Source organism: Sordaria macrospora, chromosome 1, assembly GCF_033870435.1.
Source record: "Sordaria macrospora chromosome 1, complete sequence".
Lineage (NCBI taxonomy): Eukaryota > Fungi > Ascomycota > Sordariomycetes > Sordariales > Sordariaceae > Sordaria > Sordaria macrospora.
In genome coordinates, this window is record NC_089371.1 from 182495 (window position 1) to 198260 (window position 15766).

Below are 15766 nucleotides of genomic sequence, written 5' to 3' on the forward strand. Positions count from 1 at the left end.
GTCTATCGAGCAATTTCCCTGGTTTCAACTGCTGACTTACTGTACCTACAGTCCCGCCAACATAAGCCGTCCGCTCGCAAAGCCTGCAAGCCTTTTCCCACCATCGAACATTTGTATGATTAGCTACCGAGGGAGCTGAGCCTGGCGGACTCTGCAATGCGACTCCTGGAGCGTGACGATACCGGTGGGGTCCGTCTGACGGAGGACCTACCCAGCGATAAGATTCCACCGTATGCGATACTGTCACACACATGGGGTCTCGAAGAGGTCCTCTTCAAAGACATGACGGACAGTATAGGCAGGAAGAAAGCAGGCTACGCTAAGATTCGTTTTTGCGGAGACCAAGCCTGGCGCGATGGGCTGAAATTCTTCTGGGTCGACACATGCTGCATCGACAAGTCTGACAGCGTTGAGGTTCAGCACGCTCTCAACTCCATGTTCCATTGGTACCGCAGCGCGGTGAAATGTTACGTGTACTTGGCAGACGTCTCAACCCATCAACACAGCGACGGCCCCGGTTGGCAACCGGCCTTTCGAGAGAGCAGATGGTTTTCCCGAGGATGGACCCTCCAAGAGCTCATTGCCCCAACGATCATCGAATTCTTCTCTAAAGAGGGCGAGCGTCTGGGAGATAAGGAGTCTCTGGAACAAGAAATCCACGATATAACCGGAATTCCGCGAAAAGCCTTCCAAGGTGTCCCTCTATCTGATTTCAGCGTCGCCGAACGGATGCGATGGATCGAGAAGCGTGATACAACACGCGAGGAAGACAAGGTGTACTCTCTATTCGGCATCTTCGATATGCATATACCGATCATCTACGGCGAAGGAAGGCAGAAAGCATTGAAGCGGCTCCAAGACAAAGTTCACGAGGATTACCTCTGTCTGGCAAAATTGTGGCCCACAAACCCGCGTGACCCGCACGTCGAAAAAAAGCGGATTGAGCTGGCAAAGGGTGGTCTGCTGGCTGATGCTTACTGCTGGGTCTTCGACAACCCCGACTTTAAGCGATGGCGCCAGCTGCAGGAGAGTCGCCTGCTCTGGATCAAGGGAGATCCAGGCAAAGGCAAGACCATGTTGCTATGCGGTATCGTCGACGAGCTAGAGCGGCGTGTTGTCGCTGACGGCGGCAACTTGGCGTATTTCTTCTGCCAAGCTACCGACTCGCGCATCAATAACGCAACTGCCGTGCTACGAGGCTTAATCTACCTACTTGCCCACCAGCAACTACGCCTGCTTTCATATCTACCGGAGAACACATACCCCTCCGATGATGCAATGGCATGGATCGTCCTATCTAAGGTTTTAAGCGAGATGCTAAAAGACCCAAACTTGAAGGTCACCTATCTGGTAATTGATGCTCTGGACGAATGTGTGACAGACCAACCGCAGCTTCTCCAGTTGATCGTCCAGATATCATCTGTGTCTGCTCGTGTCAAGTGGCTTGTATCTAGTCGCAACTGGGTGCAGATTGAAGAACAATTGGTGATCGTCGCGCAGCAGTCCAGACTCAGCCTCGAGCTAAACGCCGAATCCGTCACCACTGCCGTCAATGCATATATCCACCACAAAGTTGATCGCTTGTCGAAGCAAAAACAGTATGACAGTGAAATGAAGACAGGTATACAAAACTATCTCTCTTCCAACGCGAATGGGACTTTTCTCTGGGTAGCCTTGGTCTGCCAAGCACTTGCGGACCCAAAAGTTCGGAGGTGGGAGACACTAACAAAGTTACGGGCATTCCCCCCCGGGTTGGATTCCTTATATGCGCGGATGGTGGAGCAGATTATCCAGTCCAATTATGCGGATCTGTGCAGGCAAATTCTAGCCGTCTCCTCTATCGTTCGCCGACCCATCAGCTTTCAAGAACTAACCACTCTCGTCGAAATACCAAACGATATCTCAGATAATCCGCAGTCCCTGGAAGAACTTATAGGGCTTTGCGGCTCGTTTTTGACTCTTCGAAACCAGACTGTTTATTTTATCCACCAATCAGCCAAGGACTTTCTATTAGGCAATGCTTCTGATAAAGCTGGCAACCAAGCTTCTCTGCAGACATTCAAGTGGATTTTTCCTTCTGGGAAAGAAGATGTGAACTATGGCATCTTCTCAAGGTCACTTAAAGCCATGTCTAGAGTATTGCAACGCGACATGTACGGCTTAAACGCACCGGGATTTCCGAGCGACAAAGTCCAAGTACCGGATCCGGACCCGCTGGCGACGGTCCGATACTCGTGCGTCTACTGGGTTGATCACTTGTATGACTCGGTTTCTGGCACGAGCACAAAACGGCCATTGACCCCGGTACCGGCAGGGAATCTAGACGGCACGGTGCTGGCACGAGCACGCCGAGTCTGGGGCAAGCTGTCCGGAGTGGGTAACTGGGTGAAGTCGCGGAAGCCGTCGGTGGGCGACTCCGGGATGTTCTCTCGAAGACGGGGTCAAGTTGCCGCTGGTCGGGGGCCCACCCCATGGGTTTACCAGCAATTCCGAGACGCCTTCGGGGCTTGGATCTCGCATAATCGTCTACAGGATAACGGGGTTGTTTATACATTCTTCAAGACGAAGTACCTTTACTGGCTGGAAGCTCTAAGTCTACTCCAAGCTATGCCTGCGGGCGTTGTTGCTATTAGAAAGCTCGAGAGCCTACTAGTAAGTACAAGTCTAACTCCACCTAAGGAACTTGGTCTAACTGAAGATACAGGGAGGTAATGATCAGTCGCAGTTGTCAAAGCTTGTTTGGGATGCTTACCGGTTTGCTCTATCAAATAAGTCAATAATAGAGCAAGCTCCACTTCAAGCATACATATCAGCGCTTGTATTTGCTCCAAGCAGGAGCTTGATAAAGAGAAATTTCAAAGGAGAAGAACCTGAATGGATTCAAACGAAGCCGGCTGTGGAATTGGACTGGAATGCCTGCCTCCAAACCCTCGAAGGCCATAGCGGCGGGGTTCGCTCAGTGGCCTTCTCGCCGGATGGCCAGCGGCTGGCGTCCGGTTCGAATGACGAAACGATCAAGATCTGGGATCCGGCGTCGGGGAGCTGCCTCCAAACCCTCGAAGGCCATAGCGACTGGGTTCGCTCAGTGGCCTTCTCGCCGGATGGCCAGCGGCTGGCGTCCGGTTCGGATGACGAAACGATCAAGATCTGGGATCCGGCGTCGGGGAGCTGCCTCCAAACCCTCGAAGGCCATAGCGACTGGGTTCGCTCAGTGGCCTTCTCGCCGGATGGCCAGCGGCTGGCGTCCGGTTCGAATGACGAAACGATCAAGATCTGGGATCCGGCGTCGGGGAGCTGCCTCCAAACCCTCGAAGGCCATAGCGGCGGGGTTCGCTCAGTGGCCTTCTCGCCGGATGGCCAGCGGCTGGCGTCCTGTTCGGCGGACGAAACGATCAAGATCTGGGATCCGGCGTCGGGGAGCTGCCTCCAAACCCTCGAAGGCCATAGCGGCGGGGTTCGCTCAGTGGCCTTCTCGCCGGATGGCCAGCGGCTGGCGTCCGGTTCGAATGACGAAACGATCAAGATCTGGGATCCGGCGTCGGGGAGCTGCCTCCAAACCCTCGAAGGCCATAGCGACTGGGTTCGCTCAGTGGCCTTCTCGCCGGATGGCCAGCGGCTGGCGTCCGGTTCGGATGACGAAACGATCAAGATCTGGGATCCGGCGTCGGGGAGCTGCCTCCAAACCCTCGAAGGCCATAGCGACTGGGTTCGCTCAGTGGCCTTCTCGCCGGATGGCCAGCGGCTGGCGTCCGGTTCGAATGACGAAACGATCAAGATCTGGGATCCGGCGTCGGGGAGCTGCCTCCAAACCCTCGAAGGCCATAGCGGCGGGGTTCGCTCAGTGGCCTTCTCGCCGGATGGCCAGCGGCTGGCGTCCTGTTCGGCGGACGAAACGATCAAGATCTGGGATCCGGCGTCGGGGAGCTGCCTCCAAACCCTCGAAGGCCATAGCGGCGGGGTTCGCTCAGTGGCCTTCTCGCCGGATGGCCAGCGGCTGGCGTCCGGTTCGGCGGACGAAACGATCAAGATCTGGGATCCGGCGTCGGGGAGCTGCCTCCAAACCCTCGAAGGCCATAGCGGCGGGGTTCGCTCAGTGGCCTTCTCGCCGGATGGCCAGCGGCTGGCGTCCGGTTCGGCGGACGAAACGATCAAGATCTGGGATCCGGCGTCGGGGAGCTGCCTCCAAACCCTCGAAGGCCATAGCGGCGGGGTTCGCTCAGTGGCCTTCTCGCCGGATGGCCAGCGGCTGGCGTCCGGTTCGGCGGACCAAACGATCAAGATCTGGGATCCGGCGTCGGGGAGCTGCCTCCAAACGATTCCTACTACTACTAGTATAATCGATATCTCGTTTGATCCTACCAATCGCTACCTACGTACCAACGTTGGACATATTAAAACACTTACAGAAACTACCGAAAGCCAAGTTGTACTAGATAACTCAGAAAGCCATAGCTATAACTTGGGACAGGATAAGGCTTGGATTACTTGCAACGGCCAGAACGTACTTTGGCTACCACCAAATTACCGACCGTCTTGGTGTTATGTCCAGGGACAGATGATATCCTTCATCTGCGCATCGAGACAGATTTGGTTTATTGGCGTCTCGCAAGACATATAATTTATTCCATTTCGTTCTCAATTCTTGTCTCTTTATTTCTTTTTTCTAGCGTGTCACCAGAAGGGTCTGGGAGGACAGGTAAATTTATAAGAATTTTGTACATTCTGGTACCTTCTACTGTTGTCAAGATGACGTATTCTATTATGAAGAAGCAAGACTGTTCCATCCTTGACTCTCCTTTTGCAGGTGCCTGTGCGATCCAGATGCCACGGGATTAACCCGTGACTGCCCAATCTTCACCGGGTTAGCCTGTGACATTGTCGCACTGCACGTCCGCGCACACGGACTGGCCTGTCTGGGCTCTCGCCCATATAGCCAGTCCTTCACGCACATCCTCCTTTTCTCTCCTTCGCACAACAACGCATATCTTACCATACCCTCAACCGTGCGGCGGTGATGGTCCGTGCGAGGTGTTCGGCTTCGCGGGCATGGGCTGGAGAGACGACGGAGAAGCGGGCGAACTCGGTGTCTAGAGCAGCGGCGAAGGAGCGGTAGACCTCCACTTTGGCGAGTGCTTCAGAGATGAGGGTCTCAGCGAAGGACGTGATGGGGCCGGAAGCAGGGGTGGCGGTGGTGGCATGGGCGGGACGGACTTCCTCGTCTGCAGTCCGGGCTCTCTTGGCCGACTGCACCGTCGTGGAGGGCGGAGGCGGGACGCAAAGGGTGTACGGCAGAGGAGTAACCGGCGTCATGACCGGCGGCGTTGGTTGGGGGGCCCCAGGGGGCGAAGGCGTAGACATTTCGTAGTTGTGGTTGTTGGAATATCGACCGTGAAAGCGGCGATTTGGGTTGTGTTAAGGATTTGGGGGCAACCAAGCGTTAGCACTAACCCTTGGCGCCAAGACCTTTTGTTGCGAGAGGAAGATGGGACTGTGGGCAATGTCCGTGTGACATAACGAGCTCAGTATGTTTGGGAGGTAGGGGCCATAATTGATGCGGTAGAATCAACTGAAAAGAATGAATATGCAGTAAATGCAATGAGAATGGGATAGAAGTGTGCTTTTTTGGTTCAGTCGGAAATCTGAAGGTAAAGATGCGATTTGTATCTTAAGGCCCTTCTGATGTTCACGAAAGCTAACCACACCTCCCAATTAAAAGTACTAAGTATATGGAGTAGGTGTCGGGGGTAAATGGCAGGGGTAAGTACCTTGTGTAGTATATACCTAGCCTACTCAGCTGGGCTTGGCTTTTTTTTTTTTTGTTGTTGTTATTTTTAACGTCTACTTCCGCCTCCCGTAGGGCATGAGACGTGCCGCACCGGTGAGTCTAGCATACAAAATTAAGAGCAATGCCTTAACTGTCCACCAAAACCATTAATCCGAGAGCAAACTGAGGCCTATTGCCAGTGTAAATCATGTGTTGCCCATAGCGTAAACGCGGCCCAACACTTGTAATCGAATCGCCCAGTGAGCGAGCCGCCAGTATATGACGGGACCTGTAGAACAAAGGAAAAGATAAAAGAAATGACAAAATCATTCCTCTCCGCTCTCGCTCTCGCTCTCCTCCTCCCGCAAAGCCTCCTCCCGTCTCCTTGCACGGTGAACTAGCCTGTCCAAGTCCACCGTAACCCTCTCAATGTCGTGGCCATGGCCAACCTCCACCCCTTTACTCTGTAAAAACCCCGTAAGGTTGTCAGCGGCGCCACCGCCGTCAGTGTGCTGTTGCCAGAGTGTCTGGCGCCAGGCCTTTCTCGTGCAAGTCCAGGAAAAGAAGTGCGAGGTCTGGATTCTAGCGATGAAGCGCTGCCAGTAAATTCCAATAGCAAGGGAGAGATTCTCCCGCGTAGCCGCTTCGCCCGTGACGGGGGAAACTGCATATGCCTTCCTGCAGAAAAAGGGATGGAAGGGATTCTTCCAGCTTCCACAGGAGCAGTGGCAGTGTCCATATCAGTAGTGTATTCCATATGGCGGAGATTACCTACAGGCACATTGCGCGATTAAATGCGCTAAGGGGGTGGGCTAGGGAATTGAATGAGAGAGAAGCTGGCTAACCTGGTGCCAGGAGTCCCTACGGATTTCCTGGCCATCTGATTTCTTTGGTTGATATCCTTCCTTTTGGGTATGCTGGATGAGAAGGGTCTTTCAAGCTGTTTTTGTCGATCAAGGCTTGGATCGGACACCTCGTTCTTGATGTGGGTGAAATTATTTCGACTTTTCACCTAGTAGCTTCACGTGGCTCGTATGGCGGCCGACGGATGGATAAATAGACTGCGTCTCGCCTCCGCCGGTACGGGGTGGTGGGCTGAGTGTCTTCATGCAAAGATGCAGTATACTGGTGATATCACCGCCCCTGGTGATCTGTTTATCCTTGAACAACCAAGGAGCACCAGTGTCCTGCCGTTATGACTGAGAATCTTGGGATTCCGGATTGTATCTGAATGTTGTCCTGTGCATCTCCATGAGGTGGTTTTCTCCAGACATATAGGATATCAAGCCACACTTTGATACATTGACCTGATCGCCAACAGCCGCGAGGAAACCTGGATGGTGTTGGGATCAGCAATCTGTGAATGGCGTACACAGCGCCGGGAATAAGACATGACGCCAAATCGTAGACACTATCCAGTCTGCCAACTTCCTCACTTTTATCCCAAGCGATATCACCCCAAACAGTCAAAAGACAAGACGAAGAGTCGTCTCAACTCGGTACACTTTTCCTGCCCCGGCCTCCGGTGCCTTCGCTTTTGGTTCCATATAGGGGTACACTCTACACACGCCCAAATACCCTACAAACACGCCCATACAAGTATACACTCTCGAATCACCTAAAATAAAAAGTACTACGTGTCATGGCCCGGCCAGACGGGTCATGCCTTATCGAATAAGCCGCACTGGTACGAAAGATGTAATTGGTAGTAGATTAGATAAGGAAGAGTGAGTCCGTGGCGCGGCTGGCCCTGGGAGCATATCTCCCATCGTCAGCCGCGCGCGCAACTCTTACCTTTTGTTTTATTCTTTAGTTGTAAATTCTATGTTGAACGTCAACATTGCAGCCCTGTCTCGGCCGTTACGTGCCTTTACACTACGCTACTTCAAATATTCATTTTTCTTCCTAGCCCCTAGTTCATAAGGTTTCCAAAAATAACCTAATGGTTTTTAGAGCGGTGGCCTTATACATTTGGAGTGGTAAATATCAATTAGCTAATAGATAGGTACTTCCCTGTTATCTTCTCGATGAAACTGTGAAGGGGAGCGAATTATACCCAATTCTAATGACAAAAACGAATAGGAGTTTGGAAACGGGCTTCAAGTTTATATACAAGGCCTTTCTTGGCTTGGTTTATGGTAGGAATGGCTGGTATAGCTACTTCGCTATGACAGGCTGGGGTGCATATGCCCAGACGGCCAAACCTACAAAAGATAGGACGATGTCCTGCTTGCAAGGCAGAACTCGGAATGCACACTATATAGCCAATGCCAACCTGTGACATTCGCCTTCTATCATGGGCGTGTTTGTAGGGTATTTGGGCATGTGTAGAGTGCACCCCTCCATATATTAGGTAACGAAGTTCACTCTGACAAGTTCCTCGAGACCTAAAGGACGCTAAGATGGGCGCTGACTCAGGTACACAGATCTCATCACTGAGAGAGTCTAGAAAAACCATGGAGTTCCTCCAAAGTAGGAGCTGTTGTGTCGCTGAATTGCAGTTTCACGCTGCGAATGCGGACGCGAAGGCCAGGGCACGCAGTAGGCGTAGGCGCTTCCTCGTATTGTTGAGACATTTTTGCGTTCGTAACCTTCAGGGACTGGAGGCTGGGTGTTGAGGAACTTGATGAGTGCGGAGACATGTATCCTCTGCATCCAAGGTGGGACTACGCCGGAGTTGAGCTCATGAGGTGGTAGAGTTGTGGTGGGCTGCTCAGGGTCGTTGAAGTGCTCGTGCGTGTGGTTCGGGGCATGGGGAAGATGACAAGAGTGAAAGATGTGGCAGGGGTCTCGGGCTCCTCATGATCAGAAGTGGTGGCGAGGACATGCTGGCTTAAAGTGACTGGAGCCGGAGTGACTGGAGCTGGAGTGATCGGAGCCGGAGTGACCGGAACAGGAGCAGAACAAAGAGCGTTCAAAGATCAGAAGTATCAGTGCAGGTTTGTAGTAGATTTAACTTCCCCACACGCACCAAACACTTTGAGGTACGCACCATCCTAACTCAAATCTGCTGTGATTTTGACTACAACGCTTGATTTCGAATGGAATAAATCCTCATTTTGCTTTTGGAGACCGAGGTTGATATAGCTTATACTTTATTCCCTTTTCAAACTTCAAATTTGGGGAGATATTACGGCTACCTCTCTCAACGTCGCTATATTTACTTCGATTAGCAATTTCTCTAGCCAAAAGCCCTTAATCTGTAAAAACCAAGCTATAGGGAGATTCTAAACTTCCAATAGCCCAGGGTTCCTATTTTGTAGCTTTAGAATTATCATATACGGTCTGGTGTAGACGCTGGGTTGAAAATGTGGTGCGTACATCCAAGTTTTTGGTGCGTGTGGGGAAGTTAACTCTTGTAGTAATCGCACCGCTTGGCTTATCCGCGGAGTAGACGTCTCTCCAACTGGCCATGTCAATCCAGTTGTCCTCGCACCAGTCGTCCATGAAGCCGGTCTCTTCTTCTTGTCGTCTGGGGAGTACATAGACTGCCTTAGAAGGGTATGGTCCGTCTTTATAAGGTCGTTCATGCGCGCGTCCGCCATGATTTGGGAGTACAGATCTAGGGATAGGGAACAGTCAGTAATGTGTCAACTCCCAGGGCCATTGGAGTTCGGCATGCGTACTAGGTAGAGGTGCTCTCCAATTACTCTACGGTCTTTGGGGACACTTGTTGAGCAAGATGTAGTCCTTTGTGAACATGAAGATCAGAAGGAATTAATCCTTCCCAAGCCATCCCAGCTTCGTTTTCCCATCTTCAGTAAAAGTTCGCTGCCGCCTTTGGATGAGAATAGATGAGTTGAAGCCGGAGAAGGTGTAGGACAAGTGCTTTATATTCTTCTGTAGTCCTCGGGCAGTTAGCACTTCCTCCGAGTGTGAGCCGACAAGTCTGAGCGTAGATCATAAGCAATCCTGAAGACCTCGGGTAGAGACTGATGCTGACGCTGACACTCCTCCTATGCGCAGTTCGAAGGAGGTCAATTTGGACATTACGAGGTAGGCGAGGGCGACGTCGAAGAAACCGTTGAATGGATGTAACGGGAAAGGGAGAATAACAGAAACTCAACAAGAAAGCCACATAGCATCTTTGACGTCAAGCTATTTTGTTGCGTCCAGATCTGGCATAGGGGGAAAGTGGGTGCCTGTCGCTTGTGGGTGGGCGAAGAAAGACCTTCTCCTGAATAGAACTCTCTCCTATTGTAGCGGATAGTCACCCGATTGACATGTTAGCACAATAGCATCTTGTCAAGTCTACTCCAAGATAATGACGTCTATATATACCTCGCTCCTTCCTTCTTCTCTTCCTTCCTTCGTTCTTCGCCCTTCAATCTCTTTTGTCTATGACAAAACGACTCTGATTACAACACGAACCCGAAGGTTCCTTTATCTTCGGTCCTTTTCTACTGCAAGCCAAAGCTCTGCTTCCGTCTTCAAGTTAGTCGCGTACCTCAGACTTACCTTTTCGATGTTGAGAAAGAAATCTCGCTGGTTTTCGAACAATCAAGGTAAGTGAACAAGATGTCAGAAACATCTGTTTAGTGCGCTAACCTGGTTTTTTTTTTCTTTTTTTCTCGTCTTTCTTTCAGAATCAGATCAGAAAGGCCTTGCAAAGTTCACCTGCAAACCAAGAACCAAAGAATCTCATTATATCATTCTTTCAAGCTTTTCTCAAACCACGCATTACTCTCTTCTCAAATCACACACATTACATCCCGTACACACACAAATTACAACCAAATCAAGATCAAGTGACTTAAAAAAAGACCACAATCTTCGCCTGCCGCTGCACCTTCCGCGACACTCCCGCCTGCCCCCATTCTGCCTGCCTAGCCGAAGGCGAGCTCAAAGGAGCCGCATGGAGCGTTTGGCTGCCGAATTCAAGGAGCGCTTCCGTCCTCCTCCTCCATCTCTCTTTTGTTTCTTCTTCTCTTTCCTCCGCCTCCGCTGCTCCCGGCCACGGTGTCTCTGGTCCTCTTGGTTTTTCTCCCCCTGGTTTCTCTTCCAGCGCCGGCATCGCTCCTCCCCTTGGTTTTGCTCCTCCCGCTCTCTTCTCGCCTGCGTCTGCTTCTTCGGTTGCTTCTTCTTCCCCGGGTGCTTTTTCCTCTCCCGGCCCCGGCACTGGCACTGGCACTGCCACCAGCATCCCCGGCAACACCCTCGCCGCCGATCCCAACACCACCACCGCCGCCGCCGCCGAACGAGTCCCCCGAGGCCTCGCCCCGCATCATCGACGGGCTCTTTTACGAGCGTAAAATGGGCGACGTCCAGCGTGCCGTCCACTGGGACGTTTGGAGGACCGAGTGGTTCCCTTGCGCTGCGTACCACTGTACGCACCTTGACGCCATCATCAACAGCGAGGCAGAGTACATGAACTGGCCGGAGTATTTTGGTGACGAGGACAAGGAGGAGAAGAAGTTTGGGTTGTGTGAGGAGTGTGAAGGTGTGGATGCGGATGTTTTTAATGAGACGGGGGTTTGATAACCTGGGAAATGCCCGTGGCGGTCGTGGTGATGATGGTCGCAATGATGGTCACGGAGATGGAAGTGGTCAGGGTGAGAGTACTGCCGGTGGTCATGGTCTGGTTCAGGATCCTGTCGGCGGTGGTCAGTTGAGTCTGAATGAGGGCGAGGAGGAGGGGATTCCGAAGATGATTGCGTCGTTGGACCCTTTGATGGATAATATGAACATGGAGTGAGGTCTTGAGCTTCGGTGATAACTTGACCGCCAGCGAGCCGTCATAGATTGGCGACGAGGAACTCTTTTTTGGGACCTGCTTGATACACACGGTCAGTAGCGTCGAGTGACAGGGGATGACAAAGAAAGGCCCAAGGGAGTAAAGGTTTATGGCTTGAGCATTCATGGTTTGGGATTCGTTGTGTTCGGTCGCGGTCTGGTGTTGGCAGGTGACGCGGAGTGGTATCGAACTCGGACGTGAAGAGGATTTCAGGCAAACATGATAGTTCCGCGGATGATGAATGTAATGGCAAAATTGAAGCCTTCCCCAAATATGCCCCCATTCCCACCCTCCTGCCTTACATCGGGCCTCTTACTTCATGTGATTTTGGTCCATGATTGACCGAAGTCTCGACCTTTACTTGTAGTGAAGTGAAGCCATGGATCTGCCATGACCTTGACAGCTGTTCACAGTCCAGCCAGGTTGACGATGGAATGCGGTGAACTGATCTCCCGGTGAATGTCATCAGACCTGGATGTGCAGAAGTTCCGTGAATGCTCAAAATCCTCGCCCGTAGTCGTACCTTAGATGAAGTGAAGTCGGACCTGACGACCAGCCTCGACCATGGCACCTGTTCACCGTCCAGGTATGCTGTCAACAGTGAACCGACCATGAACCTGAGGTGACCGAAAGCAGTGAATTGAACTCGCGGTGAATTCACTTTCATCCCAACATCAGATTTCCACCCATCCACCCAGCAGTACAAATGTTGCGCATTTCTGTCGCAAAACTTTCGCATCCTCTTCCTCCGACCATCAACTGCAATCACCTCAATTTCGGAGCAAAACCGTCCTGAAACCCGACCACCAACGCAACGTCGCAAACAAACTGGTAAGTTCAATCGCAAGCCAGCCCTTCTCCTCTTGACTCACACTAATCACTCGCTTCTTCTTCAGCATTAGACGTCATCTTGCTTTCTTCCGCGCAAGCTTCGCTCGGTCTCGCACAGATCGTGACGCGCAACCGTGTTCCCATCCAAGCATCACCTCTTCCGACTTCCGGACCTCCGACGTTGACGCAAGCAAGAATATTTGAGCTGCCTCAATATTTCCTGGGTGCAGAGCGGTGCAGCAAGAGTTGCCCCCAGGCTTGCCTTTTGCCCCGCCAAATAAAAGGCGGCCCTTCGAGCTTCCAATCTCATCCTCTCCTCTCGCTTTTTTCGACACCAAATTCCTCAAGATCTGACCACGAGCTCAAGTCGTTAATCGTCCACCTCGCCCACCCTTGCGGCCTCGCGCGCCGAAATTCCAACCTCAAGACAATATTCGTCGACTTCCATTGTCAATCACGAACTCGACCTTATTACGAGGCACAATCGCCCAACATGTGCCATAAAAAGACAACCATCTTCGCATGCAACTGCGTGCTGAGGAACCACCGACTCTGCTCTCATTCGCAGAACATAATTGCCTCCTCCATCCCCAGCCACGACATGGAGGGCGGCTCTGAGAGCGACTCCGAGAGTGACTTTGACGACAGCACGACCGTCAACGACCATGTCAACGGGCACAATAACGCCAATACCACTGGCGAGCGCAACAACAATAAGAACAACATCAATGCCACCAGCCAGAACAGCACCGCCCCAACAATCACCCTCCAAGTCCACAGCCCGCCTGTTTCCCCCTCAGAGGGTACCGCCACCCCGCTGGGCCTCAACGCCGGAGCCTCCCCCTTTGCTCCCACCCCGTCCCCTTTCGGACCGACGACTTCCTCCGTCGGTCCCACCGCCGTCACCTCCACCATTTACTCTCCCTTAAACGTCGACACCCCTTCACGCTCAGCAACCAACAGCCCCTCCTTCTTCTATACTCCAGCCTCCCATACTGGCAACTCCTCCGCCGCCGGTCTCTCCTCGACGACTCCAAGCCACATCTTCTTCGGCAACATCCTCACCCCCATTGCTCCCACCTCCAACTTGACCCTCCCCATCTTCGGCCACGCAGCTTCAACCTCAAACCCAGCAACCGCCAACATGCACCAGAACCAAAACACCAACAGCAGCTACCCCTTCACCTTTGCTGCCCCCCAGGCCACCAACGGCACTCTAACTCCGGTGCCCTCGGCCTACATGTTCAACCACCTCTCCCAGGCTCGCCAAAACGTCAATGATCCTAATCCCGAGGAACTCATCAAATACACTCTCGCTGAGACTCGCTCCCCATCCACCCGCGACCCGCTGCCTTCAGGCTTCTACCCCCGCCACTTTGACTCCGCGCAACGCCATATTCACTGGAACGAGGTCAAGACTGAATGGGTTGACTGCGCAGCGTTTTACTGCACTCATTTTATGGATCTTCCGAACATAAGTACCAAGGAGAAGGAGCAGGTGCATAACGATTGTCCTGAGTATTTCGGCGATGCGGATAAGGTCGTGTTGGAGTTGGATTTATGCAAGGAGTGCAAGGGATATCATTATGAGAAGGCTTTGAGAGAGCAGGGTGGAATTGCGGAGTGGGGGATGGCGATGGCTGTTGTTAATGGGCGTGGACATTCCGGTGGGATGGGTCAGACTCAGCAGAGCCAGACTCAACACCAGAGCCAGCAGCAGGGAATGCATACCTCTATGGGCAGTCAGCAACATAACCGGGGCCATACCCATACCGACACCCAAAGCCAGACCACCAGCCAGCCACAAGTGGTTGACCAGCACGATCACGAAGAGGCTACCGACGACGCCAAATGGGACACCTCCCCGGCTTTCGAGGCAATCGAGAAACTCGAGGCCCGCTACAACCTCCTTGGTCGGACTCTGCTACGTCAGCGCATTCGCGAGGGGGGTCAAACTATCAGTGTCAGTGGCCATACTTCTGTCACTCAGACTCTTTCCAGCCAGACCCAGACTCCTTCCACCCAGGCTGTTCAGAGTCAGATTTCCACTCAGACTCCCACTCCCACTCTCACACAGGCCCAGCAGACTCGCACCCCACCGACTTACGTCCAGGTGACCCAGGTGACCCAGGGACAGCCTGACATGCTCATGCTCGTTGGCGTGCCTGGTGCCTGGCCTAGACTGCAACAACAGCAGCAGGAGGAGGACGAAAGCGACGAGGACGACGGTGATGAACAGGATGAGCGGGAGGGTGAGGATGGCGATGATGGAAAGATAACCCCGACGACAGACGTGATGGTTGACTCCCATGGCTATAGCATGGTCGATCGGTTTTTGCGTCGGATTGGATTGCCTACTTACTGAGCTGTCAGTTGAGTTGTGAAGGTTGAACATCAGACATTAAGTAGCGGTTTTACGGGTTGAGAAGATATCCTTGCTTGTTGAGAAGAGAGAGAAATTTGCTTTGGTTTGAGAAGAAGGAAGAGAAGATGGAATTCATGGTCCATGCAATCCAATGATGCAACAGCCCAGGTCTGGAAAGTGGAGATAGTAGTATGGATGGTTGGTGCCTGCACGATTTGTCAGAATAACGCACGTTTGTTGGAGATACCCACGGTTGAAGTTTCCGGGAGAAGGAACCACATACCATCATCATAGCTTACAGAAAAGTTGCACATACATTTGACACAGTTCAATCTTGCCATGGGGTTAATTCTACTTGTATGACAAGGAGTACTAATGCAACAGTGACCGGATAATTGACGATGCCTTCGATGTCCGCTGGTGACGACGACAATGACATTAGCCACTCGTAACACTGACGGACCGGCTGATATCAGCCTTGTAAGTTCTCAGTTCCAAGTTGCGACTTCAACACCACTGAAAGCATGACAATTTGCGTGTGTCAAGCGAAAACGACCAGTTTCCGCCAGACCAGTTGGAATCACCGTCGGTGACGTGAGGCATTGAATGAATACGATGTTGCGTTAATTCCAATAGCTTAACTGTCATACTACAGTTGAGACTTGGAGAGGATCAAAACTCCATGTTCCCCACCTGTTCTGAAAGCTCAGCAGCTGAGGTAGAGGCAAGCAAAGCAACAATCAGTCCCAGAGCTTTTCCCCTTTGACTGTCTCTTCTTTTAATCATATCCACTGTCAAGCTTAAAGCTTGCGTTAAGATTGATCACTATGGCTCCCAGTTGCATGCTCTATGTTTCGAGCTTCAAGCTTTTCTTGTGAGTCTGCGTTGCATTACTTGTATATAACAACGTGAACACCCCAATCCGGCACGATGATCTAGACCTTTAGCAGTTGTGCACCACCTTGTCCGTTGATACCTAAGCTTCAGCTCAGGATATCCATCTTGAAGTTCGCTGGAACTTGGCCAGCTCAAACAGAGCTTCCATACATCCAATAAACAGAATTACAACACA

At 52.1% G+C, this 15766-nt stretch overlaps 4 protein-coding genes across 4 annotated transcripts; 3 read left to right on the forward strand and 1 right to left on the reverse strand.

Annotated features, from left to right (window-relative positions):
- Positions 1-105: 105 nt before the first annotated feature.
- Positions 106-4618, forward strand: SMAC4_12990 (uncharacterized protein; the record flags this gene model as incomplete). The annotated part of the gene is made up of 2 exons (XM_066091199.1): positions 106-2652; positions 2705-4618. Exons 1-2 carry the CDS (start codon positions 157-159, stop codon positions 4616-4618), a joined length of 4410 nt encoding a protein of 1469 aa, XP_065945439.1. The 5' UTR covers positions 106-156.
- Positions 4619-4986: 368 nt separating this feature from the next.
- On the reverse strand, positions 4987-5358 carry SMAC4_12991 (uncharacterized protein; the record flags this gene model as incomplete). Its single annotated transcript, XM_066091200.1, has 1 exon — positions 4987-5358. One exon carries the CDS (start codon positions 5356-5358, stop codon positions 4987-4989), a length of 372 nt encoding a protein of 123 aa, XP_065945440.1.
- A 5261-nt stretch (positions 5359-10619) lies between these two features.
- SMAC4_09538 (uncharacterized protein) lies at positions 10620-11459 on the forward strand (the record flags this gene model as incomplete). Its single annotated transcript, XM_003344177.1, has 3 exons — positions 10620-10725; positions 10905-11236; positions 11316-11459. 3 exons carry the CDS (start codon positions 10620-10622, stop codon positions 11457-11459), a joined length of 582 nt encoding a protein of 193 aa, XP_003344225.1.
- A 1363-nt stretch (positions 11460-12822) lies between these two features.
- On the forward strand, positions 12823-14694 carry SMAC4_09537 (uncharacterized protein; the record flags this gene model as incomplete). Its single annotated transcript, XM_003344176.1, has 1 exon — positions 12823-14694. The coding sequence occupies one exon, from the start codon at positions 12823-12825 to the stop codon at positions 14692-14694; it is 1872 nt and encodes a 623-aa protein (XP_003344224.1).
- Between the last annotated feature and the right edge of the window lie 1072 nt (positions 14695-15766).